This window comes from Triturus cristatus, chromosome 3_2 (assembly GCF_964204655.1).
Source record: "Triturus cristatus chromosome 3_2, aTriCri1.1, whole genome shotgun sequence".
NCBI lineage: Eukaryota > Metazoa > Chordata > Amphibia > Caudata > Salamandridae > Triturus > Triturus cristatus.
This window is the reverse complement of record NC_140584.1, coordinates 568,946,349-568,972,870: the sequence shown is the minus strand read 5'-3', so window position 1 is coordinate 568,972,870 and position 26,522 is coordinate 568,946,349. Positions and strand designations below refer to the sequence as shown.

General features: G+C 44.7%; 1 protein-coding gene across 3 annotated transcripts in view; it reads right to left on the bottom strand.

Annotated features, from left to right (window-relative positions):
* The window catches only part of ICE2 (interactor of little elongation complex ELL subunit 2), an 825,537-nt gene that overhangs the window by 457,233 nt on the left and 341,782 nt on the right, over positions 1-26,522 (bottom strand). For all 3 annotated transcript variants that reach the window (XM_085648299.1, XM_085648300.1, XM_085648301.1), the window contains one exon: positions 9,269-9,403. In XM_085648299.1, the coding sequence (XP_085504425.1) occupies positions 9,269-9,403 (135 nt within the window). The remainder of the gene's footprint in view (positions 1-9,268; positions 9,404-26,522) is intronic.

Here is a 26,522-nt window from a genome sequence, read left to right as displayed (position 1 = left end):
AAAGGAAGATGAGAGGTATGCTATTGCTAAACCCGCAAGATCTAGTAGGGCTTCATTCAGTGCAAATAAAAGCACTGCGCATTATAAACAGTTAAAGAGATTGTATTTCTTTTTTAAATTATTTATTTATAAAGTTTTATACAGCGCGAACATGACCCAAGCGGGTATCAGAGCGCACTACAGGTGATAAGAAGTAAGTAACATATAAGAAGCGGTACAAACTGTGAAAAACAGCAAATTGCGAAAAGTAATAATTGTAAACTGTGTAATATTAGGACACACTCGGTACAAACCCACCTTTAGCACTCGAGCTTAATGAATAACAGGCGTGTAATCCCTATAACACAAAGCGATCACAATTGCTTTTTCTTTCAGCGGAGTGGACATTTTCCCATAGTACTATCCAACTCTTCTGGTGTATTACATGATAATGCAGTGATCTCAAATAAGCACTCTCATTGAGCTATGAACTGGATTTCCAAATTATTTTTTAGCTGTGCTCAAAGATATTTTTGCTAAGACAACTGACTTCACTAAACTTGGTTTGCTTCACCTTAGGCTGTGTGAAATGGAGTTCAGGTACTTAATCCAAATCCCTAAACCCACCTAGGATAGTAAATGTCACAAAGGGTTATGGTTTGATGTCAGAACACCTTTAGAGAGCCACAGTAAGCAGGGGTTACTTGGCCCAACCACAGGGTTGTGGCTTTTAATTCTGCCTGTCCTGGGGCCCACTCTACTATGGATCCTGAGTAACTGGGCAAAGTACTAACCCCTTTCAGCGCTCGACTTTTTGTGCTAGTGCAGTTCAAGCAGTCCAAGGCTTTTAAAGCGGGAGGTAGGTATGAGACATATAAAGGCTCAAGACTCAAAGTACACACAGTAACGGCAATATAATTATTGTTCAAGCAAATACTTGCCTTTTATGACAAAAGGAGTACTTTATTGTGATTTCACAAAGCTTAGATTCGACACGCTAAATAATGCCCACACTCTCAAAGTTAGCAAACTAGCGCTGTTCTGTGAATCCTTGAAGCCGTCTGTTCCATCTAGTGGTGTTGGTTATTCCCCCTTCTATAGTGGAGGCAACTACCAGACAGATGCAGCCTGTACTCAGGAAGAAAGCTGTCCTGCAATAATTTAAAGAAGTGAGTTTGTGTATGTGCAGAGTAATGTGGTTATGTAGGGTGCGGAGAGCTGATTTGTAGGGCAGAGGAAGCATCCATGGATGGTTTCCTCCTGAAACTTATTTAAAGGACAGTCTCAGACAATGGAGTCGTGCCCTGGGCACATGTAGGCTGTATGTTTTGATACAGTCGAGCAGCACTGATATCGCTCAATTTGAAAGCTGACACATTAGAGCAGTGCGGTGTTGTTCCCCTGCTTCGCCCTTCATTCCTGCCGTGCAGGCTCACAACTGAATATTTGCCCATCGATGGGGGGAAGGAGGATAATTAACTGTAAATATCATCCTCGGGGCTTCAGAAGGTTGCATACTCGGGGTCTATTTCATGTGTTAATATACGTATAGAAGCTTCCAAGTTGTCCTATTTCATGTGAAACACAGAGCCATTGCTGTATTTAAAGTGCGTTGCAGTCTGGAAGTTGTAGTTCCGCTTTTCAACATTCCAAAGAATGGGCCAAAAGTGGATGCTAGGGTCACATTACACTACATTACCTGTGGACAATGGTTGTTTTTTCACTCAACACCGAATTTCTCACTCAAATCACTCTATGCACCTTTAACGCAAACACATTTCTTCCTTCTCTGGGGGTAGTAACGCAGTGCACGTTGTCCACCAGAAACAGTATTATCAGAAGTTGCAGAAAAGCTCGAAAATATTCTTTGTGCTTTTGAAAAACAATCCAAACGGAAGTGAATGAATAGCGAGTTCAGACCTGCTAAAACCCACCTCCCACACATTTTTATTAAATATTGATACAATCAACACTTGCAGTGTAACTGCTATCTATCTATCTATACACACACACACACACACACACATATATATATATATAATATATATATATTATCTACTGGCGGTCGCCAGTAGATAGTTATAGTTAGGACAGAGTTCCCATAGGAAATCTGAAAATTCTATTTTTAATAACTTTGGCGCCGGTTGACTTATCTTCGTGAAGTTTTCAAAACTAATGGGGCGCTCCGCTCAGCTCCTACCCTGAAAGTCTCGCGGTGATTCGTCAAGCGGGGGCTGAGAAAAAAGGGGGGTCCCAAAACGCGATTTCCCCATGCATTTTCCCATAGGACCTTTAGTCGAAGGTACAGCCCGAACGGCTGAAAGGAATTACACCAAATTTGGCAAAAAGGTAGCCCTTGGTTCACACTCGTGCCTTTTGCTTAAATGGTGTAAATCCGTTCAGTAGTTCCTGAGTAAATCAAAAGTAAAATCACATATATATATATGGGCGGAGCCTAACCACACATCTCATCGTGAGATCTGATTGGCTGTCAGCACTTCATCCAAGAAGTGTTGGCAGCCATCTTGGGACCAATATACATTATAGCACCTCATTAAAAAGCATTGCGGTTAATAGAAGGTTTTAAGACTTTAGTTACATTATAAATCATTTGTTGATGGTACCATACCCATTTTAGGAATTGTGGTGAGTTCTAAGTGATTTTACCAAGTGAAAAAACCTTCTGCTGTGATATCATGAATCATGTTTGCGAGAAAACTATTTTCTCATGCTTTTCCCACAGAGGTTTGGAAGTTGATCTATAAGCTAAACTGAGAGCATATTTTCTGTAAATTCACATTATCTTTCTCAGTCATGTGAGAATGAAGTCTGACATTCTCAGTAAAACATGTACATCCAACAAGGGCAGAGACTGTCAGTTGATTCCTTTGTGTTCTACTGCAGCTTCCCAGAGTGTTCTAAAGAACAACTAGAGCGCTAACAGTCCTACTTATGACAAACGTATGGCACACCTGAAGCCATCTTGGTTGGAATAAAGTGTTGACTCTTAAAACATTTAATTTAAAAAGGAACAAAATGAGGGGGTTCGTTTTGCCATAGAAAGTAGGATTAGTGCTGCAGAAAGAAAATTTAGGGCACATTTTGAGTGACTTCTCAAATCCTCTTCTATTTCATTAAAAAATTCTGACATGCAGACTGAAACATGCACTTTCAATACCAGCAGCAGACTTCCCTGGTGAGCAGTAGCTTTACTACAGTGATCTAATAAGCAACTAGAGTGCTAACATTCTGAATTTATGGCAAATGTGTGACACATCTGAATGCCTTCTTGATGGAATCAAAGTAAAAAACGGAAAGTATTTCCTACTGAGGAGACTGTAGTAAATGAGGAAATTAGGAAACCTCATAACAAATAAATCTCCGAAAATGGCCACCAGAGACAAAAGAGCCCAAATGTAGCCCAAATATCACCCAGATGTAGCCCAAGTATAGCCCAATGACAGAATGTCCGAGAGTGTTCTAACGAACAACTAGAGCGCTAACAGTCTTACTTATGACAAAAGTATGACAAACCTGAAGCCATCTTGATTGGAATAAAGTGGGAACACATAAAACATTTAATTTACAAAGGAACAAAATGAGGGGGTTCATTTTGCCATAGAAATTATGATTAGTGCTGCAGAAAGAAAAATTTGGGCACATTTTGACTTCTCAAATCCTCTTCTATTTCATAAAAAAATTCTGACATGCAGACTGAAACATGCACTTTGAATACCAGCAGCAGACTTCCCTGGTGAGCAGTAGCTTTACTACAGTGATCTAATGAGCAACTAGAGTGCTAACATTCAGAATTGATGGCAAATGTGTGACACATCTGAATTCCTTCTTGATGGAACCAAAGTAAAAAACTGAAAGTATTTTCTACTGAGGAAACTGCAGTAAATGAGGAAATTAGGAAACTTCATAACAAATAAATCTCCCAAGATGGCCACCAGAGACAAAAGAGCCCAAATGTAGCCCAAATATCACCCAGATGTAGCCGAAGTATAGCCCTATTACAGAATGTCCCAGAGTGTTCTAACGAACAACTAGAGCGCTAACAGTCTTACTTATGACAAAAGTATGGCACACCTGAAGCCATCTTGATTGGAATAGAGTGGTAACACTTAAAACACTTAATTTACAAAGGAACAAAATGAGGGGGTTCATTTTGCCATAGAAATTATGATTAGTTGTGCAGAAAGAAAAAATTGGGGAACATTTTGCCTTCTCAAATCTTCTTCTATTTCATAAAAAAATTCTGACATGCAGACTGAAACATGCACTTTGAATACCAGCAGCAGACTTCCCTGGTGAGCAGTAGTTTTACTACAGTGATCTAATGAGCAACTAGAGTGCTAACATTCAGAATTTATGGCAAATGTGTGACACATCTGAATGCCTTCTTGATGGAACCAAAATAAAAAACTGAAAGTATTCCCACTGAGGCGACTGCAGTAAATGAGGAAATTAGGAAACTTCATAACAATAAATCTCCCAAGATGGCCACCAGAGACAAAAGAGCCCAAATGTAGCCCAAATATCACCCAGATGTAGCCCAAGTATAGCCCAATGACAGAAGTGTGCAAAACACTTATTTGTTGTGTATTTGCAGTTTTATATAGTGCAGACTTGTCAGGTATTGGAGTGCTTTACATGAGCATTGGTTACATCACACAAGATCAAATTCATTTTGGTTGTAGACATGGGGATATTAAGTGATTTGACCAGAATCACGGAATGCTGAGCTGAAGCAGAAACTCCAACCTGGTTCCCCAGTTGCAAAGTCTGCAGCTCTGGAAGTAACACCACATCCTCTCCCCTAGGTGCAACATTTAATCAAGTGGTCAACTGGATAAAAAAACATAAAGATTACAAATAATTTTAAAGTTCTTTGTCGCTATTTGAAAACTCAGAAAATATGTCCTCATTTTAGTTTTTTAGAGCACTAACCATAATTTTGATGCAAATAAGACCCTCTCATATATGTAATTTCTAAAGGAAATACTCTAGGTATTACAGTTTTGATTACATCAAGATGACGTCAGGCGTTCCACACTTTTGTAATAAATATAGAATGTTAGCAATCTAGTTGTTCATTGGTATACTGTTGAGAGGCAGAGGCCAGGGGCACGGACTCTGTAAATTGAAGGCAGGTAGGAGAGTGCAGATGCAACAATTTGACCACACTGGGCAGGCAGGAAGGGCAGTGGCAGCACAACAGACTATGGAGGGCAGTGGAAAGGGGGGCAGGGGCAACAAACCAACAATACAGGACTGGCAAGAGAGGCTGTGGCAATATAATAGACCATTGTGGGCAGAAGGAAGAGGCAGTGGTAGTACAACCATACATGCCAACAGACCCGTTTCAGCCAGGAAACGTCCAATGTTTTTAAGCTCAAATGGGCTTTATTTGATCTGTCTCCTATCTACAATCTCCTCTTTTCAATGTAACTCAAAGGGGAAAATCAATACCCCAGTTTTTTTCCAAAATCTCCCTCTTACCAAGTTCAAAATGTTCGCAAGCATGGTACAGTGGATCATGGTAGGCAGGAGGAATTGGGGTAGGGACATGGACTCGGATAACAGAGGACAGGAGGGACATGGAGAGGTGCACCAAACTGACTCTACAGGGCAGGCATCAGGGTTTGCAGCAGCACAATACACCACACAGCGCATGCAGGACGGGAGTGCAGCACAACCATCCATAGAAAGCAATAGGGAGGGGACAGGACCATGCACATGGACAACAGAGAACAGAGGGGAAAGAGGCTATGGTAGCTAGCTGACCATAATGGACAGACAGGAGTGAAAGCTGCAGCACAACAGATAATAAAGGGCAGGAGGGACGGATCAGGGGCCTTACAATGGAACAGACAAGCCAGGAGGGAGGGAATAGGGGTCTGCACATGGAAAAAGAGGGCTGGGGGCAAGGGAGCAGGGCAGGAGCAGCAAGATGATCATGGAGGTCAGGCAGGATGGGCACTAGAAACAAGACACACCATGGAGAGCAACAATGAGTCTATGATGGCATACACACAGACCATAGAGGGAAGGTGGGAGGGGGTCAGGGGCAGCTAGCTGACCACACAGGGAAGGTGGGAGAGGCCATGGCAGCACAGAAGACATGCATGGCAAGCGGGAGGGTTAGTGGCAGCACAATGGCTATGATGGGCAAGAAGGAGGGTGCAGGGGCATGCACAAAGGACCATGGAGGATAGAAGGGAGGGTCAGGGCCTGGGCACAGACAAGAGAGTTCAGGGGAAGGGGCCTCACAACAGACCGCGCGGGGCAGGCAGGAGGAGCAGTTGCAGCACATAGACCAGGGAGGGCAGAAGGGTGTGGCAGTAAAATGGACCACGGAGGACAGGAGGAAGGGGATAGGGGCATGGCATGTGGACAGGCAGTGTGGAGGAGGCAGGGACAGGTTACAGTCATCTGACAATGCTAGGCAGGTGGGAGGGGAGTGGCAGCTCAACAGAACACTCAGAATAGATAGGAGTGGCAGGTCCATGGAACATGGTGGGCAAAAAGGATGGAGCAGGGGCATGCACAAAGACATCGGAGGGCAGGGGGAAGGAGAATAGGGGCAGCAAGCTAAGCACAGAGGCTAAGCAGGAGGTCAATGATGGGCCATAGAATTGGGCAATGGAGGGCAGGAGGAGTGGACTGGTACATCATGCTAAATGGAGGGCAGTGGCAGCACATCAGACCATGCATGGCAGGAGGGAGGAGGCTAGTCCATGGATTCAGACAACAGAGGATAGGGAGGAGGTGGATGGGGCAGCAAGCTAACTGTTCAGAGAAGGTGGGTATTAGGAACTTTATTGTTTTTAAAATGTGTGTCTGTGCGAACTACTTAAAATAAAAACAAGTATGCAGCATAATCTCACTTTTATTCAGGAAGAAGAGGACGTTTGTGACTGTGACTCCGGATTCACTTGGAAGAAACACCCCCTGACCCTCCACCCCCCATCGCAAAATGTAATGCCCGTGAAAAGGGTAGGTGGACGCAGTGTTATATAGAACATAGTCCTGAGAGCACGATTGAAAATGAAAACTAGATATAGTATATGGTATAAACTACTATGCACCAAAAAGTGTGATATAAGATAAACCGGGGCGTGAAATATAATATGCAATACAGATTAATTGGAGAGCGCGAGATAGCACAGGCACTAGCGCGTGCTATGCGATATGCGCCTAGGAGTGTAATATGCACAGGGTAGTGTTGTGTAACCTAACTAGTCTCTAAAGTTGTAATATAAAATATGTGCTGGGGAGTGTAACGTTGCATATGCAATGTGACAAAAATATGGATCCCAGATTGTAATATATATGGCATAGCGCTGTGCATTATAACATAGGCATCGAGGAAGGCACGTTAGATGGGGCAATATAACCCGTGCGAAGGCAAGTGTGGCATGACATATTCACGGGGTGGTGTTACAGTGCATATGGGCTAGAGAGTGTCATAGCATACGCACTAGCTGGTGGAATACAACACAGAGGTGGGAGGCACTCGGCGGGCACTGGTGGGTGTAACACAGCATTGGGCTCAGCCAGGAGCACGCTGTGACTCTCACGTGAGGTTCGTCTCCTTTCCAGAGAGTAAAATAAAAAGTATTACACATCCGGCGGTGGATGTGTGTTTTATTAACCGTGAAGGGGGTTTCTTGCATAGTTTGGTCGAATTTTTGTCGAATCCGCTTTGAATGGCTTGGTGTGCGTGTATATTCAATGTGCCCGTCAATAGCTACCCATGTTTGTATAAATAAACGACAAGGGTGTCTACTTGGAGAGTACCCACCGGCGGGGGCACCGGGATTAGGCATGGTAGGGCGTCAGACACGTCAGAGCTTCACTAGCGGTGTAAATACATTCCATGTGGATTCATTCTATGCATAGTCGCCTTTTAATGAATATCACGCAAATCGTCATGGTGATAGGTACATACGGTTTGTCCAGCATGTCCTAGGTTTTTCTATAAATATATTTATTAAAAAAATTATAAAAAACAAAGGCCGGCCCCGGGGGATGGGATCCCCGGGGCCATAAGTGGCCTGAGGAGGGGGGCAACGCAGCCCCCTCCTAAAGAATAAAAAAAAAAAAGGCCATGACCCAGGGGTTGGGGTCCCCGGGGCCGATTAAGGCCTTGGGAGGGCCAACTTAAATTTTTTTCAACACAAAAATTAGGGTGCAGGCCCTGGGGGATGAGGTCCCCAGGGCCAGTAAATTAGAAAAAGAAGGGGGGCCACACTGACATTTGTTTGCGACAGTCTTTACAAGGTTTGTACCCTGTTATCTTGTGAGGTGAATGGTCCCCTGCACACTATGAAATTTGGAGCAAATGGGTCTCAAAAGAGATGGGATGTTGCTCTGGATCCATGTCTGATGGTACAGGCAGAAAGGAACTGACATCAGTGTGTGGGAGTGGCGCCTATATTGGCCCTGCACGTTATTACCAGAATGGAACACATGCAGTGATGAGTGCCACCTACTGGCGCGCAGAGGTACTGCTCAAGAGTTTACGGATCCAGTCTGATACCTAGGTAATATTCAAAACCTGAGGAATCCAGTTAGAAGTTTCTGTCAGAAATGTGTAAACTATCAGTAATACATTTAACTGTGTTCTAATGAAAAATACTGGGACAAAAGAAAACACGAAAAAAATTAAACATTCAAGAGGGATACGAAAAAAAGACATCTAAAAAGAAACTGAATGAGAAAGCATGCCCCAAGGATTGGCGTTTTTATGGCTTGTGGTGCGAGTTAGCACCTGTGCCTAGTAGACGATAACGGATTGAAGAGTCGTAATACGTCCGAATAAGAGTGTTTATAATTTGTCTCGGGTAAAATGAGGTGCAAATCTACCGAAAATGCAATGCTCATATCATCCACAAAGTCTGGAATATGCGTTTTCCGATATATAATTACAGCAGACTGCTTTAGGTTTTATAGACTGTGACTTCTCAATGTACGTGGCACATCTCAGGAGGCTTGTCTAAAATGGGCTGTTGTCATCACTTTTGTCAAAACTATCAACCCTAACGAAAATGACAGCACTACATTGTTATTCACCGCTGCTCGTCTGCCTGGAGAGGCGCAGAAATCTCCCGGAATCCACCTTCTGTGGTGCTAAACAGACCTTTCGCTCTGCCTCACAAGAGGAGCGATGTATTATCACCAAGGCATGCAAAAGTCAAAAGAGGGACGACTGTCAACCTCTGAGACATTGTACAACACGGTTTGTGACAAGGCCTAGTTCTAGGCCAAACAATATACATACCAATGCCAACAATTGTTTTTCTAGTTTGAAGGCGAGATCCGTGCAAACTTTTCCACCCATAATGCTGGTTATGTCATGAAGAATGTAAGTTTCAGGATACCTCTTCACAAGTTCTAGAGATGCTTTTATCAACTCCTACAAAGAGAAAAAGACATTTAATGTTAGAAAATGAATTCTTTGTAACAATTATCTTTCTTGAGGAGGCAAGTACACACTCACAAACATACAAAACAACTGTAAGATGTTTAAATTAAACCAGGAATGCATAATTACATTTCGCTGTAAACAAATAAACCAATGCATACGATTCGGTCATGAAATTAATTTCCCATAACAAATCCAAAACTTACAATCCAATATGTCCCAGATCTCAAGCTGGTAACTAATAATACGAAATGCTGAAACATTGCTTATATTACAAACCTCATCAGTCCTAATGATGTTCAACACTGAAGAAAGAAAGGCTAAATCATTCCATCTTTTAACCGTGTCTGGGAGCTTGCATGCACATCTCTGCTGCAGGTTCATTAACATATGGAGCTATCTGCTTCAGTCATTACATTTCTGTCACCCTAAATCTAAAAATCTAAATTCCCTTTTAGTAAACCACAACTTACCCATTAGGGCACCCAGCAGGGGCGGGTCCTCTATTAAGGCGGAGTAGCGTCGCTCCACTGCTTTCTAATAGTGTGAGAAGCAGAAACATAAAATGGTATTTTAAATACCATTTTATGTTTCTGCTTCTCGCACTGCAAGAAAGCAAAAGGGTATGCCTGGTTGTGGGCGGGCGGGTCGGGAGGAGTGGCTTGCCCAATGTTGTGGGCCCTGACTGTTTGGTCGGCCCTCTGGGGCCAACCAAACCAGTCGTGCGCATTCTCCATTTTCTCCATGTAGGCTGCATGCAACCTACATGGAGAAAATGGTCTCCCCACAGGCGCCCAGCTGGGCGCGGTCCTCAACAATCCTAGCGCTGCCATTGCAGCGTTGTGATTGGCTTAGGGGAGGGGAAGGAGGCTGCTTGCTTCCTGTTGAGCAGGAAAACAGGATCCGGCCAAGAGCCGCGACGTCACGGGACCCGGGAAGGTCCGTTTATCTTTTTTAAACATTTAACACCCCCCATGCGCACGAACCCCCCACCCGCATGTCATGCCGGCCACGACTGGTACTGAGGCACTGGGGCCGTCGGGGAGATTAAGTAGCTATTGCCCAGAGTCGCATGATGCTGAGCAGAGCTGCCGCCGTGGTTTGAATCGCAAGCCCCACGCTCCGGAATCTACAGGCTCTGGCCGCTGCGCCACACCTCTCTAAAAGGTAGCACTGCACAGAAAAAAGCATACCCAACTAGTAATACACAAGATTTGTCAGAAATTGACAACAAAATAAAGCAAGAGACAAAAAATATTTATGCACATTTCATCATCATAGGCATCTCTGTTCCAGCTGTTTTTCTCCACTGTACCATCCTAGCAGGTGGGCATAAAAACAAGCATTTGCAATGCAATAGGTCTCGCATTACTGAATGTTTGAGCTATGCGTTGCATTATTATTTGCAAAGTCAATTGCTCAAACTTTTAGCAATGCAAGACATATTGCATTGCAAATTCTTGTTTTTTTTAAATCTATTTATTTACTTTTGTAGCAGTGGCGGCACGTCGTGCTTTAGCTCGAAATGTTTACGGTTAAAGCTCGGCATGCCGGAAAACAAATGGTGGCCGCCCGCGTTTTTTCTATTTATTTTACTTTTGAAGCAATCGTGCTTAAGATGTTTAAAGCTAAAGCACTTAAGGGCTTCAAACATTAACAAAGTGCTATAATTGAAATGCTTCAATTCAATCCGGCGACGAGGCACCGGCATATATGTTTTCCAATAGCGCCTTCTGCTCTGTATACCATACACTGGGTGTTGTCTTTCTGAAACAATGTAGTGCAAACTGCGAGCTGCATCGGTTACACCAGCCGCCCGAGTGGTGCTGAGGACGATGCAACTGCTCAACTGCCTCCACTATCACCGGCAAAAAATGCATCTTCTTTTCTGCATTACTCATGTTTTAAAATATCAACAAATGCAACGCCATCCATTGCAGAAGCCTCTCTGTTGTTGTATGTAGGAGTTAACAAAACAGAAGGATGATATCAGCATGACTGTTTGAGAGGATGAGTTGCTGCTCGGCTCTTGGGGGAGAACAAGCCAATTGGATGCACGTCTGTTGCTAATAGGCGGAGGAAGAGGAGGGAAGAGAGAATGCCCACCAGCTGAACAGAGCGTCTGTGAGGGGGGGCGGGGCCATGAAAAGCACGCTGCTAAATGCTGGAGGCGCAGGAGGGCGATAGGGCATGCGGTGCGCATCAGTGAGCAAATCAAATAACAGTGAATTGGTGGATGTACTTCTGCATGATGAAGGCATGGCAAAAGGGAAGCGATATTGCAAAGATAATACCTGTCCTAGACTAATTAATTGATCTGGTTTCCTTACAGGGGCAGGTTCATTAATCACTGTGTATGAATGAATATTCTGGTTTATAAATCTACAAGCTGTTTATATAGTGAGAATGGTGACCAGAAACGCCTAAAAGCTGAAAGCAGTCTAACATTATTTCATTTTTCCAACCAAGCACACCCTTGCTCTATAGCCCAGTCCCCGTCTGATAATGATCTTCGCTGCTTGGAAATAGAGATTTAAGCCATATTCACACGCACATGTAATTTTCAATTTGTTGTCACGCTGTTTGGTGCCTTGGTTTCCGCACGAATCATTCCACGACAAAATAACACAACTGTTATAACTCCCACATTTACCATCATTGCTAAAATACTCTCAGCCCTCTTCGATAAACTCATTTAGCTTTTCTTGATGTTCCAGCAAGGTAGGACAGGGTGTATGCTGCTGCTGTACTCCTCTGTTCTGCTCCCAGGGAAGTCCTGCAGCGTTTCTGAGGAGAATGTGCAAAAAAAATAATCTTTGGGGACGTGCAATGCACATATGTCTGCAGAGTGCTGCGCTGTCCTGGAAACTTCTGCCAAAAATAGACCCTTCAACATGCCTTACAAGTTACAACAAGCACTGCAGCTGTGTCATTTTATGTCACACCTCGCCATGTTTCGCTCTTGCATCAAGAATTTGGCAAGTGTCTTTAGAAATCATTGTTAGGGACAGGTCACAGGCAACACATCCGGTGTTAGGTGGAGAAGGAACAAGCCCAAGAACCGACCTCACCAAGAAACTAGAGCTGCCCTGCAACCACGAAAAACAAGCATTGGCATAGCCAATAGGTCTCGCCTTTGGGACCTTATAAGTGTTTAGCCATGCAACAGTTGCATAACTAAACACTTATAAGGTCCCAAAAGCGAGACCTATTGGCTATGCCAAGCGGCCATGCGGCCGCAAAAGTGAAAGTGATCGCAATCAAACATCAAAGCGGCGAAAGTGAAAGTAATCGCAGTAAAAGTGGCGCGCGCGCCCGCGCACATGCACTGTAGCTCTAGGCTGGCCTGGTAGCACTTTTTGGAGCCCTCTCAATAAGTCTCGCCAGACCAGCGCATGCGCTGGGTCAGGCGAGACCTAAAAAAGAGCAGTGTTGTGAGGGTGCAGTACCATAGGCTGTCACTAGGTGTCCATTGGGACCTCTTTTGGCCACATGTGGTACTGCACCCGGCAACATGGCTAGGGAAAGGATATGGCTCAGTGGTGAGAGCGTCCAACTGGGGATCCGTGTTCGAGTCTATTGTTGGCTCAAGCACATGGATAGGTGTGTTATATAAATAAAAGCGACTAATTTAAAATAACCATAAGAATTCAAAGCAGCAATCTTGCTCGTGGGCAGGCAAGCTGTTGTGTAAGGGGATGGGGGTGGACTGCATAAATGAACCAAACAAGCAAAATAGCAGTGGCCTCAGAGGTGTGGTGGGGGCCTTCGAGCACTGGGAGGGGCGAAGGGGAGGCACAGGAGATAAAGAGACCAAAGCAGTGTTGTGGGAGGGGTGAGAGGGAGGCACAGGGTAAGCAAATGAAAGGAGGGAAGTGTCATTGTACAAGTAAATGGAACAGTTAATGAGCAAAGAGGCAGGCCAACTATAAAAAGATTTCTCTCTAAGTATAAATAACCTGAACAGTAAGAACACATGGAAGAGGGCCAGTCCTCATGGCAGGATACAAAATTGCAAAAAGGAGGGACTACTAAGTGTAATCAACAATGAAAAGCCAGCATTTCTAAAGGACAGCAAGAGGAACCAATGAAAAAGATGGGTGTTTTTTCAAGCTCATATCCTAGATCCAGCATATCTCGAAGAGACAGCGCATGCGCTTCCTAGGTAAGACCTAAAAACATAGACAGAAATTCAAGCCGTATGCCGCTCTGATGAGTTCCGTGGCAATTGGGACTTCACTATTTATTTATTTATTTGAAGAGTTTTATATAGCGCTGCCTAGACCCGGAGGTATCAGAGCGCATTACATGAAGTTAGCATTCGAAATAAACAATGTTGCAAAGCTTCATCAGTTACAAGAGCAAATCAAGGCATAGAGAAAAACCGTGTTATATAATTACATACCTTACTAGAGTATTCAATAATATAGAAAACAAGTCCTATGGTGCGCAGAGAGTAGTGGGGGAAAAGTAAAGGAGTAGGAAAGCAGATCAGGTTAAATTTACATAAAAAAGTCATATATTAAGGGCAATAGTAATGCAGCGGTACAAAAGTATGAAAATTATGAACAAAGGGGTGGAAGGGGAAGGTGAGAGAGACTGAAGAAGTTCTTAATTCAAAAAGAGTCCCGCAAACCTGAAAATAAGAGGATAATAAACAGGGTCCCAAACAGGTTATGTGGGTAGAGTCTTGATCAGGTCGGTAAAACGGCAGCGTGGCAAGCAAGGGCCAGCAACCCTTGACTCCAGTGGCATGGAGAGCACGGGACCCACTTTTCACCCTGAGTGGGATGGGTATGCCCAGACGTGGGTCCCTTGCTCACTGTGCCACTGGATTCAAGCTAGCCTGGCTGATGAAGGGTAATACCCAGAAACCGATCCCAGGATGCTTGTTTCCGGTCCAGGGGAGACCTGGCTTGGCAGTGCAGTCTGGACTGTTGCCATGAGGCACAGGGTGAAGACTGATTTGCATATGGCTAGGTCTAAACTGGGGTGTCATGGTGAGCAAAAGAAGGATGGATTTAACCCAGATCTCTTGACTGGGGTTGAATACATGATTTATTCAGCATCCCATCCATCATTTTTTTGCGTAGTACTTTTCACCCTAAGTGGAATGGGTATGCCCAGACATGGGTCCCTTGCTCACTGTGCCACTGGATTCAAGCTAGCCTGGCTGATGAAGTGTAATACCCAGAAACCGGTCCCAGGATGCTTGTTTCCGGTCCGGGGAGGACCTGGCTTGGAAGTTTGGTCTGGACTGTTCCCATGAGGCACATGGTCAAGACTGATTTGCATATGGCTGGCTCAAATTTGCGATGGCATGGTGAGCAAAAAAACGAAGGATTTAACCCAGATCTCTTGACTGGGGTGAATGTATGATTTATTCTGCATTCCGTCCATCATTTGTTTGCGTAGCACTTTCTAAAAGTGGCATTTTCTAACATGCAATTTCAAAACCAACTTCACAGTAAGATGAATTTTTTAATTGTTCAGAGACCCCACAATCCAAATCTCTATCTGATCCCAATGAAAAATAACACTTAAAAAGATATTTCAAGACAATCCCCATGTTACCCTATGGCAGAGATAGGCCGTGCAATAGTGAAAAACGAAATTAGCAGTATTTCGCCATTGGGACATGCACAACACACCAGTACATGTCCTACCTTTTAAATACACTTCACCCTGCCCATGGGGCTGCCTTGGACCTACCTTAGAGGGGACTTAAATGTATTAAAAGAGAAAGTTTGGGCCTGGCAAGTCGGTGCACTTGCCAGCTTGATAAGGCAATTTAAAACTGCACTGTCAGACACTTCAGTGGCAGTTCTGAGACATGTTTGGAGGGCTACTTATGTAGGTGGCACAAACAGTGCTGCAGGCACAGTATAAGCATCTGATTTACAGGCCCTGGGTACATCTGGTGCACTTTACTAAGGACTTACTACTAAATCAAATATATCAATCAAGGATAAACCTATCATCAATACATTTTAGACAAAGATCTTATGCATTTTAGCACTTGTTAACAGTAATACATTGCCCAGAGTCCTAAAGACAACAAAGACAGGTCAGATAAAATACAGGAGGAATGCAAAAAGTTTGGGGATAACCTGCCAAAAGGCCAGGTCCAACCGTGGTAGAGAAGGATCCATGACAGAAGTTATAAATGGAAGGTTGCCAATTCCTTATAAGAAGTGAAGTGTTATTTGCCAGAGTTATCTACTTGACTGATTCCGCATTTAATAAGAGGTATTTTTGTTTTAGGATGTCCATGTAACTGACTTGCTGATTAGGACAAGCTGTGGGATACGAGGGGAGGTTTGATCTCATCCAACAATTTTCCAGGGCTCTACATTGGCTTTTCAGTAGCATATATCGTTTGAATATCATTTAATGATTCTTGACATTGCTGATTCAGCATTATGACTACACAAAGGCAAAGGATGCTATGTACAATGACAGCATTTTCTATATCTGCTTCAGTTATGACACACATGGCTCTCAATGGCAAGAGAGTGTAATTGAAGCGCAAGGAGGAAGAGCACAGTTCTGCTATAACCAGCAGATATACATTGCAACTAAGTCACCATCAAAAGGTATGGCCATCACCAAATGGCTGAAGCTGCAGATAAAATATCCAACAGAATTGCAAGCAGCACCTAGGTAATCTTTACATACATACATACATATATACATAGTACATATATATAATGAATCGCACTGAGGCATTGATAAGCAGGGGTAGGTGAGGGTATTAGTGGACAGGCGAGAGTGAGCGAGGAAACTCCCATGGACTTCTGAAACAGAACTTAAAAAAAGTAGTTTACCCAGACAGCATTGGAAGGATACAAACCTTTCTGTCTGAACTGATGTAAAGATACTATGTTCCAGGGGTGATACACACAAAAGTAGAGTGGAAAGTTTTCCAATAACGAGCAGATTACGGAGACAGACAAGCCATCCAGTTATAAGTAAGGGGCTGCTGCATGACCAATTCTGAATATTGTAGACAATAGGTAGGCAAGACCTGAAAAAGGTTTATTCAGCCATCGAAAGTATGCCTCATTACTCAGTAAAAAGCAGTCTTCTAATTCCTCAATTTAAGTCATACACCCATCAATGGCATGGTGCATTCTTACCTGTCTCAATCTATCTTTGTACACATCTAGCTGAGTCCTTAGATCCTAGGCACAACACCTTTTTTTTTTTTTTTTAATCTTTATCATTTTATTAACAATGCACATAGAGTCCTGATGCTTAGATATGCAGGTACATGGCTTACAGGTTCGAAAAACAAGAATAATAAAATAGATATATAGAAATAGATACATTTCCTTATCCGGTATAGTTAATGATCTTCTTAAAGTGTGTTTCGTGAATCCCTACTTCCCTGTTCCTATGTCCCATTCGCCATGCTAATGCCTGCATACTTCCGTAAGTGCATCCGTAACCTCTAAGCTCTGCAATGCCACCCCGCAGACTATGCGCTCTGACTTGTTCCCTGTCTCTCTTGACCGGGTTGCATGTCTGGTGTCTCTTGTAAACTGAGGTATTCCCTAAGGGGCTGCCATATATCTTTGGGTCGCGATGAAGGCAGCTGTAGTTCTGCGTATAGTTCGCTCATGGTGTCACAGTATGTCATGCTCTTAAGCCAGCTTTTTACATTGGGTTTCTGCCTGGTACCCCAGTGGAGAACTATTTCCCATTTCGCCAGTAGCATGGCAAGTGCTATGCGTCTGCGTATGCTTTTAGGTAACGGGTATACATAGCCCATCAGTGCAATCAAAGGGGATGCCGACAATTATACCCCCACCATCTGCTATACTAGACTGTATATTTCTTGTCAATAAGCGCTTAATATACTGCAGGACCAAGTCATGTAGATGAATGATGCTGCCTGCAAATTACATTTGGGGCAATGAGTAAAAGTAGTGCTCTTTATCCTGACCATCTGTTGTGGTGTGACATAGGCCCTCCTGTGCATCTTGAATTTTAGTAATTTATGTCTGTGGTTACATGAAACTAGCTTAATTTGTTTGCAATACCCTTTCAAAATGTTATCTGTGAGTGGTTGTTCTATATTGGCAGACCAAGCTTCTCTGACCTTAGCATCTCATTGTGGCATCAGTGCGAGGCTTGCTTTGTCTAGCCTAGAAGTGATGTGTTCTCCATTGTGTCTGTAATCACTAACTAATGTGAGTGGACCAAACTCTGTCGGTTCTATTGGATAGGTTGATATTGGGCCTCTGAGTGTGCTCTGTAAACGGGTCAGTATGAAATGGCCCATAAATGTGGCTGTCGAGAAACACGGATCTTCAGTACAAGAAAATGCATGGCCTTCATGGAATAAGTCCCCGATGAATTCTAGTCCCAGTCGAGAAAAAGTGCGTCTCGTCCCAGCCTCTACCGTGGGGGGGAGCCAGTGGTTCGCTCATAGTGGCAGCGCTGGAGAGTATAACGTTGACCCTCCTGTTTTCGTAAGTAATTTTTTCCAGGCCCAGCAAGTAGTAGAAAGGGGTTGAATATCGTGTGGGTCCCGAGGGATCCCAATAGGGAGTACTGCATTCAGTGGTGTGGGGTCTGCTAAATCTCTCTCCGGTTTGGCGTAGGGTATGCGTGCGTCAGGGTGAAACCAATAGTATGCATATCCACTCTGCACTACTAGGAAGTAGAGCTGCATGTCCGGAACTCCAAATCCCCCTCTGTCGTACGGAAGGGTTAAGGTGTCCCAGTTGACTTTAGGCTGTTTCCCTCCCCATACCAGCTTTATTAGATGTGTGCGAAGTTGCGCAAAGAATAGGTTAGTTAATGGGATAGGAATGTTAGTGAATAAATAAAGAAAGCGAGGCAATATCACCATCTTTAAAATGGCTATACGTCCGGCCATTGACAGCGCTAGCTTAACCCACTGTTCTACTTGGGTCTGCAAGCGACTCAGTGCAGGGCCTTAATTTAAGCGTAATACCTGCTCTCGGTCCCTATGTAAATATATTCCCGAATATTTGGTTTCCGCCTCGCACCATTGTACCGGAAACTCCGCGCACTCTCGATTCTGTATGTCTGTCAGGGGGAATAGTTCTGATTTACTCCAATTGATTTTGAGGCTGGACAATACACCGAAACGTTCTATTTCTATTAATAAAGGTTGTAATTTTTCTCCAGATTTCCTAACGTATATGGCCACATCGTCTGCATACAATGTCACTAGCACAGGGCCATACTCGAATTGAAGGCCTCTGTGTAGATGGTCCTTCTGGAAATAGCGTATATTGGGGTCCATTGCGATTATAAAAAGTAATGGGGATAGAGGGCATCGTTGCCGGGTGCCTCTGGACACTTTAAATTGTTCAGTTATTGTGCCATTGAAGCGGATGCGAGCTGACGGGGCTTGGATAGAGTAGTTTCACCAGATCAGTGAAACTCTTTGGAATACCCATCTTGGCTAGCACTGCATGCAAAAAGAGCGACTCCACGGAGTCAAACACCTTCTCTGCATCCAAAAAGGCTGCAATTGCAGGCGTGGTGGGGTTTATTCTGTTAACTACTGAAAAGAACGTCTGGAGGTTGAGCGCCGTGGACCTGTGTCTAACGAAGCCAGATTGAGCTGGCGCTATAATCTGTTCCATTAAGAGTGATAGTCTGGTTGCCATCATTTTGGCTAGGATTTTATAATCACAATCCAAGAGTGAGAGTGGGCGATACGATCCACACTGCTCATGATCTTTGCCGGTCTTGGGGATTAGCACCAAGACCCCCTCTCTGAATGAGGGTGGGAGAGTGCCAGATTCCGATGCTTCTGCACAGACTTCTAGAAGTTGCTGGGCTAGGAGCGTCTTGTAAGTTTTATAGAAGATTCCACGAAACCCATCTAAGCCGGGAGCTTTAGAACCATCCATTTCTTCAATGGCCTCTCCCCTTCCACATATATGCAAGCTGTGGCATATTTCCCTAGATATAACGTTGCTCGGCTAGCTTCATCCGTGTATTCTGCTAATAACTCCGTCCTGCGGTTCATGTATTTCGTGCTATTTCGGGTGTTCCCGGTCAAGCAGGTGCAGGTCGTCCTCCAGTCTGGCCAGTCAACGCCGTAGGTCCCTCAAAACTCCGGTGTGTGTGGAGAGGCTTACCCCCCTCATGCATGCCTTAAAGGCCTCCCAGAGAACCGCCAGCGTAGAGACAGATCTAACATTAGGTTAGTGAAATAGTCCACTATTGCTGCGCGTAGTTCTTCTTTGAATACTGGATCTTTCAGCACCATGGAGGGAAACCTCCATTGCCTCTCGAATCCACCTTCAGCAGGAAGTGCACTGAAAGAGACACTGGGGAATGGTCAGACAATGTACGGGGTAAGTGTCTCACCTTATTGACCCATGCTATTGTTGGTCTAGTGATCAACCAATAATATAGCCTCGTCCATGTGTGGTGCTGCTGCGCGTAGTGTGTATATCCGGAGGTGGTGATCCGTTACAACTATGGCAGGGTGATTGACGTCATGGAAGATAAAATAGGGAGATGGGTCCAATTACCTTTAACGTTGGCTGATCGCTTGGCCATTGTTAAATGGTTGTTTTACCTAAATTTTTATATCTGTTTAATAACATCCCAATTATTCCCCCAACAGAGATTTTTAAACGACTGTCAACTATGGTGACACGACTGATTTGGACCGGTAAGCAGGCCCGCATCAAACTACATACCCTCACATTGCCATATTCACGGGGTGGGTTCACAGTCCCAGACTTTATGCTTTACTTTGTGTGCTCAAGCGCAATTTGCACACTATTGGTATCACACTGTCCCGTATATCCCCCATGTAGCAATCGAAGAAGGAGACGCACTTACTATTCCATTGACGGCTACCATCACGCATCGCAGGCCTCCTCTATACAACCGTGACATAAACCCTATAGATACAACAATTGCTGCTTGGCATAGAATGGGGAAATTAGCAGGCAAACTCCTGTTATATGCACCGGCGCTGCCACTGTCACATCACCCAGAGCTGTCCGTTACTCAAGAAAAGGTGGGTCAGAAACAGCTAAGACAGGTAGGTATAGACAAAATGGGGTATCTTTACTGCAATGGTGTTTTTAGAACGCTCAATGACCTTACATATATCAGTAACCAAACAACGTTGTTCCGATTCACATATTACAGACTGCAAAACCCGATCAAAAAGCTATATCCCTCTTTACAGTGGGTACTTACTACACCTAACAATACACATATGGTCTCAAAATTATACATTAAACTACAGGAGGATATAGCTGGCAAGACGGCTCAGGCGATAGGGAAGTGGAATGAGGTTCTCGATGTTCAACTGACAGAGGAGGAATGGACCACGGCACGCGCTCTAACTAGCATGCTTACGCCAAACGGTAATTTCAGAATGGTGCATTATAAATATCTCCACCAAACATACTACACACCAGCCAGGCTATGTGCATATGGCCGACGGTCAGATGCGACATGTAAGCGCTGTAAGGCGGATGTAGCTGATTTTATACATCTTGCATGGGCCTGTGCGGCAGTGAATGAGTACTGGCTAAATGTTACGAAGGCATTGGGAAACATGGTGGGTATAAATATTGAATGTACCGCTCGCACCTGTTTATTAGGCCTTGTTCAGAATGTGCGCGCTCGTAAACGTAAATTCTGTGTAGTTGCTTTATTAATGGCAAAGCGTAGAGTCTCGTTGTGTTGGGACAGTAAGGTGACCCCAACACTTCGACAATGGCTTCAAGACCTGACTTATTGTAAAGATGCCCTACACAACTACACGGAGGAACTGCCCACTGGTGCCAAACCTAGAGACTATTGGACATACCTAACTGACTATCTACAAATATATCCAATGGATTAATTGTACATCGTAGTATACCTGTGGTTTATGTGGCTTACTGGTAACTTGTCAGATATGTTAACACTGGAAGATGGATGTTGTTGTGCTACAGTCTGAGGGTTAATTTTCTGTGGTTTGTATAATGTATAAATTTGAAATGTCAATAAAAAAATAAAAATAATAATAATAATATTCCGATCACAGAATCATCGCTTTTGGCGGGGGTTGAATGCGGCAGAATGCCGCTCTGTGCCGAAGTGCGCGGGGTCTACACGGAGCTTTAGCCCAAGCGGCCATTACGGTCGCTGATCCAGCCATGTCCCACAACACCTATTGTTGAACGCTCCTCCACCATGTTCCCAGCACCCCTCTGTCTCTCCTGAATTCAGCTCCTGCTTCCTCTCTAGACCACCACAAGGATGCTTTGCAGCTAGTTCAAGAGTGGCTCCATTGCTGCCTGCATAATACAGGCCTTAAGAATCATCAAATTGAGGTAGACCTTTCCAGGGCAATACTAGATGACAAATGTACAACAATTTTCGCCTCCCCCTCACCCCCTCACACACACTTTCCACCCCTGTGGTGGACATCACAGACATTCATGCTCTATTGGTTTTGTATTGTTCCTCACTTCCCATATCACAACTTACCTTTTTTCCACAAATCGTCATGTACTGTGTAGCAGATTACGTGAGCGTTGTACAGCACATCAATTCGAAAAAATACAGAAACACAAAACTGGAGTCTTCTGGGTGCCATGGTGGCAATAACTGACTTAGCAGCACAATTTGAGCCTTCTAATTTCAGCATATGTTAGGAATAATATACTTGCACCTGGTTTCGAAACCTGGTTTCGAAAAATAGATATTACAGAGCAGAGGCTAAACTATTTCAGCCACACTAAATAATATTATTGGAGTTAAACATTGGTGTCCTGGCACAAATGATGCTTTAGTACAGCCCTTATTAATTTAAGATTACAAATTGCCATAACCATCTCATTTTAAAGAACAAGAGCTGATAAAGTTGTCACCAAGAATTCATTTAGAGCATGAGACATTTAATTTCCTTGCACTGTGCATCCAATACCTTGCCATGATTTAAGTAAAGTCCAGCTATGGGTTTGAGACTGAAGAATAGGTATAATGCACTGTTGCGATAAAACTGGAATATTTCTCAAGTCTTTTCCATAACACTTCGTGTTTTTAAAACTGTTGGATTGACCGGTCTATTATTTTAGGCAGGTGATGAAACAGCAAGCAGTAAAACCGGGAGTGCCTTCCAACTGAAGGTTTGACAAGTTTTGTTTTTTTGACAGTTGAGCAAATGCTGATTTCATGCAGCCACAAAAATGATCTGGTGCTCAAAATGCGTAGGACATCATATTGTGGGGTCGCTCCACAGCCAACAGTCTCTTCTCTGATACCTCATTAGGAGCCCTTGTTTGCTGCATGCTCAGCAGGGACACTTCGAGGAGCCAGTTTCTCAAAGTTGGCATTTAATCAATCAATCAAAACATTCGTAAAGCGCACTACTTACCTGTGAGGGTCTTAAGGCACTGAGGGGGGGAGAATTCTACTGCTTGAATAGCCGGGTCTTGAGGTGTCTTCTGAAGGTAAGCAGGTCCTGCATTTGCCGTAGGATGATGGGTAGGGTGTTCCAGCTTTGGCGGCGAGGTAGGAGAACAATCTCCCACCAGAGGTCGCTCTTCGAATGCAGTGAACTGTGGCGAGGGCGGCGGAGCGGAACTGGCGGTTGGGGGTGTAGAAGCTGAGTCGTCTGTTGAGGTATGCTGGTCCAATGTTGTGGAGTGTCTTGTGTGCGTGGGTGAGGAGCTTGAAGGGGATCCTCTTGTTGACGGGGAGCCAGTGCAGGTCTTTCAGGTGGGGTGTGATGTGGCTGCAGCTAGGGATGTCAAGGATCAGGCGTGCAGAGGCATTTTGGATGCGTTGAAGTAGTTTCAGGAGTTTGGCCGAGGCTCCTTCGTAGAGGGCATTTCCGTAGTCCAACCTGCTTCCGACGAGGGCCTGGGTGACTGTTGTTCTTGTTTCGGTGGGGAGCCACCTGTAGATCTTGCGGAGCATGCGGAGGGTGTTGAAGCAGGAGGACGAGACGGCGTTGACCTGCTTTGTTATGGAGAGAGTAGAGTCGAGGATGAACCCTAGGTTGCGTGCGTGGTTGGTGGGTGTTGGAGCTGGTCCCAGTGTGGTCGGCCACCAGGAGTCATCCCAGGCCGAGGGGGTGGAGCCGAGGATGAGAACTTCCGACTTGTCCGAGTTTAGCTTCAGTCGGCTGTTCTTCTTCCACTCGGCGATGGCTTTCATTCCTTCGTGGAGGTTGGTTTTGGCAGTGAGGGGGGTCCTTGGTGAGGGAGAGGATCAGCTGGGTGTCGCTGGCGAAGGAGACGATGTTGAGGTCGTGCAGTCGGGCGACGTAGGCGAGCGGTGCTATGTAGATGTTGAACAATTTCGGGCTGAGGGATGAGCCCTGGGGTGCGCCGCAGATGATCTTGGTAGCTTTGGAGCGGAAAGGGGGAGGCGGATGCTCTGGGTTCTGCCGGAGAGGAAGGAGGTGGTCCAGTCCAGAGCCTTGTCTTGGATCCCAGCGTCGTGGAGGCGTGTGCGTAGGGTGCGGTGGCAGACATTGTCGAAGGTCCAGGAGGATGAGGGCCGCGGTTTCCCTGATGTCCAGCAGGGCCCTGATGTCATCGGTGGCGGCGAGGAGGGCAGTTTCGGTGCTGTGGTTGCTGCGGAACCCAGACTGGGATGGGTCCAGGATGCAGTTCTCCTCGAGGTAGCGGGTCAGTTGTCTGTTGACGGTCTTCTCGATGACCTTCGCCCGGAACGGGTGCAGGGAGATGGCTGTCTATGCAGACTGCTCATGCAGCATTGCATGGTTCACTCACTGTTAGCTTCATTCTTTGGAGTGAGTAATATGCAGGAAATGTTCTTCTCTTTCCTTGCAATTAAAAGAGATTTCTAGATGTGCTCTAGATATCACTATATAGGTGCTATATGTATAACGGAAGATCCCGATAAGAAACATATGCTGAATGACATTAAGATTTGATGAATGACAAGTGATCACTGGATCATCTAAGGTTCAGGTCGATGTGGGGGTGTACTTTATGGAACGAGACCCCTAGCGGACCATACCGCATATGGGACTTTCAGGTCACTTCTCAACTCACCTTGCTTATACCTATTGAGTCTAATTATACTGCTAGTCAAGCTACCAGCACACACACATCAAACTCAATTAGTCTGAAATCTCTAAATTATCCCACACATTCCGCACATCTACGTTCTTTCACATGCTGACTAGAAGCGTGGCTTATTTTTATGCCTGGTTTCGTACCTGCGTGGATTCTCTGAGTGATCTTCGTGTAAAATTAATAAGTGAGAGAGAGTTTTGATGGGTGCATGTTTGTTTGCATTTAAGCACCTCTAGATGATTCTTTTGAGACTAGGAGAATGTTGGTGTTGAGCCCATGCTTATCCTCTCATCTAGGAATTAGGAGTTTAGGGGAGAAAGATGCCTGGCGTGATGGTTTTTGAACTGCCCTTTTTCTTTGCTACTGACTTTTTTCTTTTTATCCTTATACTAAACAATTCTTTTGCCAATAGCCACTAATCATGCATATAGCGTTGATACTAAACGCTTGAAATTTGTGAGTCAAAGATGGCTGTGAAAATGTGAATTCCTAACGACTGGACTCCATAGATGTAACATTTCCTCTGTATTGTAATATACGACCCAAAAAAAGAGTATCTATCTCTTCCTGGAGTTAACAACACACATTAGGAATTACTGGAAGAATGGGTGTCCAGATTCAGAGAGATAATTGGCATAAAGCCGAGAACAAATTGAGGAAAAACTCAGTAATGACGCAAACTCAGGGCACAAGTACTATTGAGGGGGACTAACTGTCCCAGTCTACTTTGCACCAGGAGACGCTACCATCCGTGCTGCACCTGGGGGGGAGGGAGCATATCCCCATATCGCTTTTAGCGCTGTCGACTGCCCCGCTGTGCGGACAGGAACTTAGGGAACAAGCACTGTCAAAGGGGACTACCTGTCCCAGTTTTCTTCGTGCCAAAAGCAGCACCACCTGCGCTGTACCTATGGGGGGGAGGGGGGGAGGAATACAACCCTATAGCGCTTTCGACTGCCCCACTGCTTGGGATACAAACTCAGGGCACAAGCACTGTCGAGAGTGACTACCCATCCAGGTTCTCTTTGCACCAGGAGCCACCACCCATGTTGCACCTGAGGAGGGCTACCCCTTTAGCTTTTTTGACTGCCTTGGCCAAGGGCAGGCCCGTCCAGCACCCATCATCACCAGGAAGAGCTGAGGCAGGGCTACACTCCCCACCTCCTTGGCTCTGCGGCAGGAAGCGGCTTGGCATCCTCAGTCACATTATCATCATATCCAGATATGCTCCTGTTTCCTGCCTATTGGGGTGTACTTGCTTTCTTGCCCAATTGGACTCTGCTATGACATTTGTGATTGACTTTTAATAGCATTTTGTTCTCTGGTAGTGGTATTGGGGAGGGAGTTGCAGCTTTTCTTCCTATTCTTTAATTTTTCTTGTTTCAATATGGGGAACAGGGAGGTTGACTTGCATAATTCGTTGACAAACATGCAAGGACCAGTAAAACCATCCTATCTTTCCTTAACAATGCAGTAGGGGCCCTCACTGAGGAAATTTCCGGTGCGGAAGACCAGCTGGCCATAATCCCACATGAGCCTAACTCCCTCAGGGACAAAGGCCACCCCGCCAACCATTACGGGACCATCTGTCAGTACTCTTACATAGCACAGATCCTCGAAGAGAAGATTTCTGCCCTCTTGTCAAAGATCCGCGCTATACAAAACCTTTTAAATAAATAAATCCAAGGACCCTCCACCTGATCCCGCCCAAGAACTGGTTGGTGCCATACACACTCTACAAGCCAAAGCATTGAGGGAGGGGACTAGGCTCAAAAGAAAAATATGGGGCTATCCAGCAAGCTTAAAGTAGGCAATAAACCGCCTAGAGGTGGCAGAAAGGGGATCTCGACTCAAGAATCAGTCACATGAGTAGCGTCCTGTTTTCATCTCGATCCCTTTCAGAAATTAGAGCGGCTAATTTCTATGGTATTTGATGAGTTTACGCCTTGCATCTTCAAATTGGAACAGTTATGGGTGATTCTTTTGGTCAATACATTTAACAAACCGGGCACATTGCTCGACACTACTTCTATTAACTCAAGTGTACCTACACA